This window comes from Sinocyclocheilus anshuiensis, unplaced genomic scaffold (genome assembly GCF_001515605.1).
Source record: "Sinocyclocheilus anshuiensis isolate Anshui unplaced genomic scaffold, SAMN03320099.WGS_v1.1 scaffold749, whole genome shotgun sequence".
Taxonomy (NCBI): domain Eukaryota; kingdom Metazoa; phylum Chordata; class Actinopteri; order Cypriniformes; family Cyprinidae; genus Sinocyclocheilus; species Sinocyclocheilus anshuiensis.
Window position 1 is genome coordinate 78,086 of NW_015536489.1, and position 12,658 is coordinate 90,743.

The 12,658-nt window shown below is 36.1% G+C and overlaps 1 protein-coding gene across 2 annotated transcripts in view; it reads right to left on the reverse strand.

Moving 5' to 3' along the window:
* ldlrad3 (low density lipoprotein receptor class A domain containing 3) overlaps window positions 1-12,658 on the reverse strand; it is a 124,049-nt gene that overhangs the window by 50,210 nt on the left and 61,181 nt on the right. For both annotated transcript variants that reach the window (XM_016481457.1, XM_016481449.1), the window contains exon 2: window positions 8,614-8,760. In XM_016481457.1, coding sequence (XP_016336943.1) covers window positions 8,614-8,760 — 147 coding nt within the window. The remainder of the gene's footprint in view (window positions 1-8,613; window positions 8,761-12,658) is intronic.

Genomic DNA, 12,658 nt, shown 5'->3' on the forward strand with positions numbered 1-12,658 from the left:
AAATAGTGTGGGATCTACCAACTTGTACTTATACGTAGGAATGTATGTAAATATCAGCACAACTCTAAGCATGCTTATGCAGAGAATCTAGTGGTAGAATGGTGATGGTCGCCTCTGGCTTGCTTAGTTGGGGACACTTCATTTCCAGCGATACCGTTGACTTGATTGCAAAGATACTATTTAAACTGAGCTGGATGTTGACATCACTGAATTCAATGATGAACTGTCTTTAAATGAAAAATTTGTGTTTACTATTGTCATTTTGCATTATTGACACTATTTTCCTAATTAATGCTGTTCAGTTGCTTTGACACAATCTGTATTGTTAAAAGCGCTATATAAATAAAGGTGACTTGACTTGATTTGATACTACAAAAAGAAAGTGTTTCCTGTGTCCTTTAATTGCAAATATTCAATTAATAATTTCATAGTTCAAGCTACAGATTTAAAGAATTGGTGTGAAACACTATAAAAGACAGCTGGGAAGTCATTTGAAGGTTGAAGGGGGCAAAGGTAAACAAAGGGGGTGGTAAGCAGAATGGAGGGAGGAGCCAGGGTGGAGCCTTGAGGGGCTCTGGGGAACCAAGGGGATGACGACTGAGCTGGAAGTGGTGGACACTCGGGCAGCGCCAAAGAGATCCAGGGTGACACCACTGTTCTGGAGGGCCAAGGAGGAGCTGATGCTTGGATGCTGGGCAGGACTAGCGAGATGAAGGAAGAAGCTCGAGGGCGAAGTCAAGGGTGGGAATTGGCTCACTGTCATCTATAAGGGACTGGTGATGACAAACAAACCTCAGGAGCAGGGGAATGGGTGGACTCCACTCCACATAGTCCAACTTCATCAAGATTTCCACTGGGAACACCGGACTGGTGGTCCGTCATTTTTTTGATCGTACAGATAAGACTAAGGCATTGTTTGAAACTGCAAAGGGTCTACTTTTATTTTTGTTTACTTTTATTATGTATAGTCATAATAGCAACAAAGCATTGTGCTTTTGAAAAATAAAGAAAACAAACAGGGTGCGCTCTCTGCCGTCTCGGTCTCTGTCAAGTTTCTTCACAGACACATAAATAAAACAATCTGAATCTCAGCGAATACTTGCCTCACAGACATGATAAATATGTGATGCGATCTAGGAAAACCCACCACATGGTGAAATTTTACCTTTTTTAGGTTTTGATACCATGTGAAAGCCATGTGAAAGGGTTCAAGCCCTTTCCAAAACTGTTTTTATTTTGTCCATAGCTTGAACATAACTAAAGTTATGGCTATCTGAGGTTGGCTGATAGCTATGATTTTCAGGAATGGAATTTTGAGAAAAGCGGGTTTAAAGTGAGACAGGTTTCACTTTCACTTCACGGGTTTAACAAGAGCTGTCTGTCAGGAGCTGCATCATTACACAAACAGACTAAGGGTGACATGTCTGGTGAGTATGCTGGCCATGCAAGAACTGGGATGTGCGTTTATAATTTTGTTCAGTGTAATTGCTCCTGATATACATGAACTTGCATGAACTTACTCCTTGAATACATGTTGCTCACATATTATTGCATCCCAGTTTGTGATGAATACAGTGTTGGTGTTACCAGACTTTAGACATTAATATGTTTTTAAGATACTGAAAAAAAAAAACACGTCAGGGAACTTTCTTTAAAAATGACTAAATTTGAAATCTGAGACGTTGTTTCATAACAAAAGTAACCTGCTCTGTCTTGACTGTAAGTGCGTTGTTTGTGTCCTCTTTGCTTCGCAATGTATTTTTACTGCATGGGAACATGGTGTGGTGGGAGAGCCATGGCTTGTTGGACATAGCAACAGTAACTAAGGGGTCTTTGCGAAGGGTCAATTCAGTCAAAAGTACGAGGCAGCGCTCTGATATACAGTATTAAAGTTACATAAAATAAAACGTTATGAGACTTTGCCCTAAGCCAAAACAATTTGCTCTGGAACAAATAATGGATTAATGAGACCAAAGACTGCCTGTTAGATTTACCCAAAACAAATTATATCTCATGTTTAACCACTATAGGGACATAAGAGTCCGTGGCAAATTCCAGAAGAGCTGGCTGATGTAATGCTGCTCTCGGCAGCTCACATCTCTGAAAATGTTAAAGCAAATTTAAATATGTTATCTTTATTAACAAAACACATATTTGAAGTCTAATCAATTACATTCTCGCCTAAAAAAAACTCTTAAAAAAACTACAGTTGTGCATGCTCAAAATGACCAAAGAAGGCTGTGAAAATAAATCTGTATAATTAATCATTTTGATCTTTCATTTTAAAAAATGTACAAAAATCTAACCTTTCATTGGAGAATAAGAATTTAAAATGGGAGTGAAATCTCATCATGAAATAAAGGTTTTTCTTTAATACACATTGGCCACAATTAATTATACCCTTTTATTCAATGCTTTTTGCAACCTCCTTTATGCTGGGTACACACCACAAGATAATCGGGCTGATTTTGGGCCGATTTCTCCCATTCCGACAATCCTAGGTAATGTCCCGATTATCTTGGTTGTTCTAAAGATTATCTTATCAGAATATCTGAAACAAATAAATAGTTATTCATCTATTGCACAAAAGCAGCATAAACTAATATAAATATAAACGATTAACAGGTGCAAGCGTATGCAGTGCTGAAATTTGCGTGTTCACGAATCCTCTCATTATAACACACGAATTGTAGACATTATGAACGATTCAAGAGAAAAAAGTAACGTAACTAGTAATGCAACATTACCAATTACTTTTGAAATAAAGTAATCAGAACAGTAACGTGATTACTTTTAAAAGGAGTAATCAGTTATCAGTTATCATTTTCAGAGTAACTTGCCCAACACTGTTTATGTATGTATGTATGTATTTAATTATTAATCTATTGACTGAATGAGAAGAGCTTATTTATATTTCCTCACCATGTTGTCTGTAATGTTGATTTGGAGAACCTCAGAGCTCAGGTAAGCATAAGCTGCTGAATTTACAAGGAACTCTGATGCAGCCAGTGAAAGCATGTAGTTTTCCGCATACTTAACGTCAAATGCGCTTGCAGAGAAAGGTGGTTCAGATGGAGAAGTGTTGCTGTAAAACTCACCCTGTCACAGAAACACCAACTGAAAATCACTGGCAGGTCACAGTAAAAATTCCAAAGTTAATAAAATCGGTAAGACATTATATAAATCAAGAAATCTACTCACATACTAAATATATTCAGAAAAAGAAACCCAATAATAGTTGTAACTGTATGAATTTCGATAAAACAATAATCATTATTACAAATACTGAATTAAAAATCCTTACCTTAATATTTAATTCAAAGCTTCGATCTGTCACAGCCGGGGAGGATGTGAGAAGGATGCTTAGATATATATACTGATCCACGGGTATGTTGACTAGAAAGAATTAATTTGAGCATGATTACTGTGGCCATATAATGAAGTGGAATGTAAATGGTGCTATAACAAGTTTTTCAATGATTTAGGATTTACAATCATAGTAATGTCATGTAGTAGCAGAAGTTAAATAATGCTGACAAAATAAGCCACAGTAAGGTGAATCTCAAAATCAAAATACATGTAATAATTTTTTTCATGTTTTTGTTTTATAACAATTAAGCACATTTCCCCTGAAGTTCATGAAAAATGTTTTATATATATATACCTGTATATATATATATATGTGCGTGTGTGTGTGTGTGTGTATATATATATATATACATATATATATATATAGTCCTAAGAACTGTTTTCTTTTGTGCAGAATATATAATTTGGTGATCTGGAAATGTTTTTGAACCAGTACCAGGTATTTTCTGTAGATTCTTCTCCAATTCACTGATTGCTTGTTGAATTGCTGGACAAATCTAAAGAAAAGAAAGAAACGAGACAGCATGAGACACAATGAGAAATATTACAAGCAGCAGGTAGAGGTGTTGATTTGGTTCATCTGTTTTAGAAATAAAAAAATGACATACCCTCACATGTATCATCTCTGAGATCTGTCCTTGGAAAGCACTTACAAATGGCTGGAAAAAAAAGCTGCACCAAAACAGAAGCATAAAGGATGGTTCTTAATACTTGATGCTAACCCTTTGATGCATACAATCACACAGGCGTGATCACTCTAGGCTGGTCCCTGGAGCGTCCGATCATACCAATTTGAATAGAATGTTCAGTGTGTCACATGATCAGCTGCAAAATTCAGATTTGCTTTGTGCTTTGACTGGCGCTGAGCCAGAGACGGAGTCAGTGTTTTCAAACAAATTTACCCCATGTGTACAATTAAATATACTGCTGTATCTTTAATGTTGTAAACCTATTATTTCTGCCAGAGATCCTGGACATCTTGTTCAGATAGATGGCATCATGAATTCTATCAAATACCAACAGATAAAAAATTAAAAACTGACTGTCCATGCTAGAAATCTTACATTGGGCCAAGTTAAATCTTACAACAGGACGATGATCCAAAAACAAACATCAAAATCAAAACAAAAATGGGTCACTGAAAACAAAACCAAGCTTCTGCAATGTTCCCTGACCCGAAACCCTATAGAAAATGAGTGGGATGAAAGATAGAGGAGAAGAACCAACATGGACCAGGAGTTCTGAAGGGTCTGGAGAAATTCTGTATGAAGGAATGGTCTCTGATCTCTTGTCAGATATTCTCTAAACTTATCAGGCATTACAGGTGAAGACTCAGAGCTGTTATCTTGGCTAATGCTGGGTACACACTAAATTATTTTTAAAATCTTATAAGATTTTCAAAATGTGTGAGACCACAAACTTGAGGACAAAAAATCCTAGATTTAACGGTTTTGCTCCTATACTGTGTGGTGTGCCGCGATCTGACAAAGACAGCACACCACACACCAACAGATTTTCAACCAGAGTCCTGATTGTGAACACGGGAAATCTCGCAAAATCTCTCGAGACTTGAGAATAAACATGGCAGATGATAGCCAGGAAGAAATTGTGATGATAGTGTTTGGAATGATTTTGACAGAAAATGGACACGTTTTATAACCAATCGACAAGCTGATCCTCCATCTCTGCTGTCCAAATCCTTTTGTGCTGCGCCATGACTGCGTTTCTTATGCTTCCGTCTTCTGTCAGCTGCTTTCTGATTGGATATTGTTTTGTTTCACATGATAATCTCCAGATCGTATGCGCGCTTGTCCTCGGGGTTCCCCCCACACATCAGGATTTCTGATCGTAAATATTCAACATGTTGAATATTTACGATCAGAAATCCTGATGTGTGGGGGGAACCCCGAGGACAAGCGCGCATACGATCTGGAGATTATCATGTGAAACAAAACAATATCCAATCAGAAAGCAGCTGACAGAAGACGGAAGCATAAGAAACGCAGTCATGGCGCAGCACAAAAGGATTTGGACAGCAGAGATGGAGGATCAGCTTGTCGATTGTTTATACAACATGGCCATTTTCTGTCAAAATCATTCCAAACACTATCATCACAATTTCTTCCTGCCTACCATCCGCCATGTTTATTCTCAGGTCTCGTGAGATTTTGCGAGATTTCCCGTGTTCACAGTCGGGACTCTGGTTGAAAATCTGTTGGTGTGTGGTGTGCTGTCTTTGTCAGATCGCGGCACACCACACAGTATAGGAGCAAAACCGTTAAATCTAGGATTTTTTGTCCTCAAGTTTGTGGTCTCACACATTTTGAAAATCTTATAAGATTTTAAAAATAATTTAGTGTGTACCCAGCATTAGCCAAGATAACAGCTCTGAGTCTTCACCTGTAATGCCTGATAAGTTTAGAGAATATCTGACAAGAGATCAGAGACCATTCCTTCATACAGAATTTCTCCAGACCCTTCAGAACTCCTGGTCCATGTTGGTTCTTCTCCTCTATCTTTCATCCCACTCATTTTCTATAGGGTTTCGGGTCAGGGAACATTGCAGAAGCTTGGTTTTGTTTTCAGTGACCCATTTTTGTTTTGATTTTGATGTTTGTTTTTGGATCATCGTCCTGTTGTAAGATTTAACTTGGCCCAATGTAAGATTTCTAGCATGGACAGTCAGTTTTTAATTTTTTATCTGTTGGTATTTGATAGAATTCATGATGCCATCTATCTGAACAAGATGTCCAGGATCTCTGGCAGAAATAATAGGTTTACAACATTAAAGATACAGCAGTATATTTAATTGTACACATGGGGTAAATTTGTTATCCCTGTGTGCACCAAACCCATCTTCAGTGTTTGCTGCTAAAAAGCTATTTTTTTAGTTTCATCTAACCATACAAGCCAGTCCGGTTTGAAGTTCCAGTAGTGTCATATTTCTGCTTAAGCACTTCAGTATATTCACATAGTTGTCAAAATTAATATACAGCGAGTGTTTTATAACAGATGCTCACCGAAAGAGCGTGCTTAGAAAAAGTTTGTGAGGATCAGTGTGGTGTACATATGTGCATCAGACGATCTAAACGAAAATATCATGAATGTTTAAATCTATCTTGAATTTGTTTTGTTTAAAAATAATTACAAAATCACCCGCAGAACTTTCCACCCCCATTGGCGCTAGTATGGGATTGTGCACTGGAATTTTTTTTTTGTCCCATTTAGTAATCTGGCTCTTGGTTTTTACTCGGAAAGACACACAACTTGCTATAGTCATGTGCGGCAGCAGGTTTGTGGCAATCCACATCTTGGCCTATTCAACACTGCTATTAGTTGCTTTGCATTTTCCCTTGAATTCCTATTTGTGGATTACTGAAAATGTGACTGTTCCCTCTCTGCTCTCTCTTTACAACAACAGCTTTTGCCAAGACACACTTATCTTCGCTAGTGTTGTTTTAACCACTGCATTTGCTGAATTTAATTGAAAACTTCTAGTTTTATATATCTTCATCTTAACGTACAGACATCTAGTCTTAATTAATTTTTTTTAGTCTATGCTGTTTCAGTTGATATATGAGAATAAAACTTTATACATTATCACTATACATTACCTCCCGCCCAATAATCCTCCAATAATCACAACAAGCTTTGTGTTTTGTTAAGTTTGATAAGAAACAAAATCTCATCTTTCAAATTCTGTCTGTAAAAAAAGAACTGAGAACAAAAATGAAGAAAAGCAGGAAAAGAAAAAAAAAAAGCCTATGCCCTTATTTTCAGGACCTTCTGCACCAACTTCAGATTTTTCTCTTCAGGGATCCTGCATCTGTTGTGCACAAACTTCAGAACATTCACTTTCAAGGCTATTTGATCTGCCTGTCCAAAACAAAGACCTTCTCTGTGCTCTAGGAGTTCAACATTCCACAGTGCCTTGTGTTCAAGACTTTAAATGGAATCCCACTCCTTTCCAGCACAACTAGTGGAATACATCTGCCATCATTGGACTCATTACATGACTAAAGTCCTCTACACACTGCACAATTTTAGCAAGCCTAAAATTCTATATCTGCATAATTGCAGATCACACCGTGTGACATGGATCTAATAAACTTGGATAGGACATGTATGTAGACTGTACGATGATGACACCTGTTAACTCGTACGATATGACGCACGTTTCTATAGAAGAATAAAACGTCATCAGCATGTTAACAAAAAGAGCATGATGAATAACATGTTGACAGCTGTAGATTTTATGTGCTGAAAAAAAAACAGAGCGGCAAAAGAGGAAGGGATAAGAGCTTGAGGTAAGCAGTTTTATGTTTTAGCGCTATGTTGCGTTGATTTCATGTCACGTCTTTATTGATTGGTCAGTAAACGTGGATCGTAGCAGCAAACACACTGCGACACGATTGTTTCACAATGCCATTCTTTCGACTGGGGCAGCTGAAAATCATTCAGTGTGTCTCGGGCTTTAGTGGAACGTAAATATAACTTTTCCAAACCACTTTTCGAAGACCTTGACATTAGTGTGCATTGTCAGTATATAATGTTCTACTTTGCATTAGTTTTTTTATATCTGATGCCAGTTAATTACAAATAATCATTTGTTTTATTTGTTGAATAATTCAGGTTTTCCTTATTAGTTCCAGAGAAACAACAGTTTATCTTTCCATACAATTATGTGTAACTGCTATGGTAACATCCAACTTAGTCACCTTGCAATTATAAATCTTGTGCATTTTACTTCCTTATACATTAATGGTTTTTATTTAGTAGCTGTTTACCCTTTTATTACACTTTTGTTGATATTACAGTAGATGCTCTACAAGTTACAATCGATACTGTATCTCACAAATCCTTCAGACTGGTCATATAACAAACTCACTCCAATTTACATTTATTCAACAATCATTCTTGATTAATTGTTAAAGTTAGAGTCCTTAGCTGGTGCTGCAAAATAATACAAGGAAACAGTCATCTGACTCACCTCACCTTTGCGATCCACTGCATTCTGGTGCCCAGTCGTGAGAAAACACGATACACGGTGGTATCCGTGTTTGACATATGCCTACATTGTACTATTAATTCTGCTACATCACTTACTTCTTACAGCTAATGCCAAAAATCACCAATTAAATATTAAGCTACTTGTTACTTATTCAATATTTTTGTGAGATTTTTAAAGATTAAAATTTCTTCAGCTCTGTGTGGACTCTACTGTGCAGGGAAGGTAAGACTTACGGCATCCCTTCTCGTCACTCTTGTCGAAGCAGTCTGGAAAGCCGTTACACTGCCAACCTCCAGGAATACATTCACCATCGCTGCACATAAAATTTCCTGGAATGTTGCACTCTGTTGTAAAGTTATTTCCAGGTAGAAGCTGACAATCTAAGGAAAAGAGACAATTGTATTTACAAACAGTCTATTGAAGAGTATATAACTGGTGAAAGGATTCTAGGAACAACATTCCTGACACAACTGTTAGATAATTGAGAGATAAAAAACTTGAGCACTTTATTCTCTTAACTTATCTTGGTAACCATTTTTAATAATTGCATGCTATGAGTCATTAGTTAAGCATTAATAGTCAATTCATCCTTTATTTAGCATTATCCCTACATTAATAGACAGTAGTAAGTAGTTACTATAAATACTTTATAAATGCAGCTTTAATAAATGCTTTGTTCTTGATTTATAAGCATATCTATAATGTTTTTAGTACTTGTATTTTCATAATTTATTAATGATCATTTTATCATTTCTAAATTAAGCATTATATTATTAACAAGTTAGAAAGTCTAACTAAATTATTAATAAACTATTTAAATGCACATTTATACATATTATTTAGACATAGTAATAGTTACACAGTGTGTTAGTAAATGCTTTATTAACACGTATTCTTACTGTAATTCATGATTAATTCAAGTAGTTATAAAACCTTTACTAGTTGTCAGTTAACTATTTTTGTGAGCTCATCTAAAAATGCCTCGTAAAAGCTTTTACATAAGCGATTTAAAGGCTCAGCTATCTTCTAAACAGAAAAATTAAACAAACAGAGTGATACAGAACAGACATATTTATTTCAAGATGCAAAAAACAAAACTGTATGACTGAACAAATATAAACTGTATAAAATGAAAGATAACCCTCTGCAATGTCATAGAAAAATACAATTTCCTGTACACCTCCAAAAAACATAACTGTACAGTAACATGAAACTAAGCCTCTGCAATCTGATATAAAAATACATTTTTGATCGTTTGTTGAATATATTTATTTTTCTATTATAGTTAATTGTGAGTCTTCAGGCTACTTTGCCCATCACCCATTATAGATCAACGAACATAATCTATAAAGGTGCAAAATGCATTTACTGACACATATTTGAGAATCAAGATATTTCATGATATAGTTAACACGTTTGGGAATATTTCAAATAAAAAGGAATAAAAAAATAAATAAAACATGAGCCTATATCAGTTATACTTATATATAGCCTACACTGAAAAAAATGTTTTCATTCATCCAATTAATGTTTTTATTCATCCAATTAAAAACATTTAGGGTAATGGTTCACAGATGTTATTTAAGTTAAATAACATATGTTATTTAAAATACATAAAAATAAATAAAACATTTATTTTTTATTGGCTCAAGTTATAAAATATAGATATATTTTATAACTTGAGCCAATAAAAATAAATAACTTGAATAAATAATATTTTCTATGTCTATGAAAACTATTTTATAAAACCTGGCACAAAGTATATTTTTCTAGTTAAAGAAAGTCAATTCAAGTCAGTTCAGTTTGTTTAATCAAACAGAAATCAAAAATTATTTCACATTTTTAAAAATACAAGTTAATAGAAATGATTTGTTTTAAACGAACAAAAAGATTTGGACTTAATAAAACATGATGTGATGTGAACCAACCCTTTTTTTTTTTAATTGGATGAATGAAAACATTAATTGGATGAATTAAAAAAAAAATCAGTGTATATGGCTGCTGCCTGTCACATGACAAGCATGACGAGCAACTGCAAACCCCCGACCCCCTGCCTTCACTCTAGCCACCCGAAAAAAACAATAAGTGCATGACCACCATGTTATTTGATCTTGATCTATGGACTGTTCAATGCCAGCTATGCTTATTGCTTGATCAATTTTCAAGATCTTTATTGACATATATAGGCTACTAGGATTTACTTGAAAAAAGCTTGGAAACAATTTTCACTCAGAAAAGGCTAAATTTACAAATTTGCCAAGTAAAAGCCTAAATGCTTAAACATAATTATTAGTAGCATTAAATAGAATTTTTTAAGTTAACTTAAACAAGTTTACTTGGGAATTCCAAGTAAAATTGATTGACTCTTTGTAAGTTTTACTTAAGTAACGCTTATAAATACACCGTAAAAATTGTGCTGTTAAATAACAGCAATTTACTGGCAACACGGGCAGCAGGGTTGCTTCATTTTTACAGTATGGTACCATTAATCCTATGGAAATTAACTCAGCTCTGACTGCTTCAAACAGTTAGAGTTTAAAAATGAATATTCATACAGTGCTAGTACTGTGAACTTACCACTGACAAAAAATATTTCTTAGTATAAACACTTAATGGATAATATTAAAATAACTAAACGCATTACTTTAATTCATATCGTTGCAGTTCATTGTCAGCTATAGCACACATGTATGTGCTGAAACACTTAACACAGAGATCATCACTGTATCATCAACTCCACAGATACTGGTTTTAAAAAAAGCAGCAGAACATCAGTGTTTGAGGCTCATCATTGACTGAAGCATAGGCTCTACTCTCCAGCACAATGGCGACCCACAAAACTACATTAATTAATTATCTCTCTTGTGGAAAAACACATTAATAAAGTTCAGTTAACCCTTTAAACCCCACAGCAAAATCCTGTTTTAAATGAACACATAATGTGTCCACACTACAGTGTTAGAGTAACACTGAAGCAGTGTTAAATTTAATGAGATAATTATGTGATTAATTAAGTGATGATTGAGCATTAGTGATGAACAGCTGCTGTTAACAAGCAGAATCACTGGCTACGTTTACATGCACAATTTCAATCAGACTGAATTCATTCCGATTGATTACAGGACACGCATTTATACAACACTTTATTCAAAAGAAAAAACCGCTCGTTCCGCGCGTCATACGTCATTACGCTATTTCTGCATCATTGCACATGCGCAGTTCTTTCAGTTTCGGGGTTCAATCCGATCGAGTGTTTACATGCACTCTCAATCGTATTAGAAAAGGAATAAACCACCCCCTTCAATCCGATCGAACAGAATGAGCCATCAATCCGATTACAAATGGATTATTTGGTTGCATGTAAACGTAGCCACTGAAGAAAAAAGAAACACAAGAACTACAACTGACTTCAGCCACAGCCAATGAAATCAAACTAAATAAAAGACATTAAATCTCTCGAGATCTGATTAAACAACCGAATTCACTCATTAGTTTTCATTCTCTCTGTCAGGTGGACTATATTAGTAAACTCATGTAGGGAATAGTGAATGAGGGTGTAGGGTGTGATTTGAAACCCAGCCTCTGAGTGTTGACTGAGCTGTGCGATTTCGCAAAACCTGTCGGCGAGTGAAAAAACGGGCTAAAATCATGCAGTGTGAACTCGGCATAAGCCGTTTACACTGTGAAATGAATATCCTACTTACATCGTATGCACATCTGCACTTTGTTGTTTCTGATTACAGAATTCATCAGAGAGCAGAATTCATTCAGCGAGTAATGCCGAGTAGGGTTGTGCGATTAATCGAAATCGAATCGAAATCGCGATTTGAGACGTTGCGATTTCCTAATCGCAAAGCCTGCAATGTGGATTTACTCTGTTCCAGAGCATATGCATGACTGCCAGCCTCGAGTTGCAGTCTTACTTGCCCTGGGCAAGAGTGAGCGCACCTCCGTTCTCCCCAATCAGCACTGCTCTAGCCAACTGCGTAAACACCCACCATTAAGTCTTACACATTTTATCTCCCCAACAGATTAATTTGAAATAAAGTTTATAATGCATGTTGGCTATTCCCAATTCAGAAGAGCGCACACACAGCATGTGTCTGTGAATGCTTCTCATACTCGCTCCTCTCTGCCCCACGCGGCGGCGCAAATCCCGCGTCACGGACGAGCCGTTCATGCTTGCCGCACTCACGCAGCCTGTCTCGTAATGCTCGTTTATACTCGCACCCGGCTCCGCAAGTCTCCACGAGCGCATCTGGCAGTATGGATGAGGCT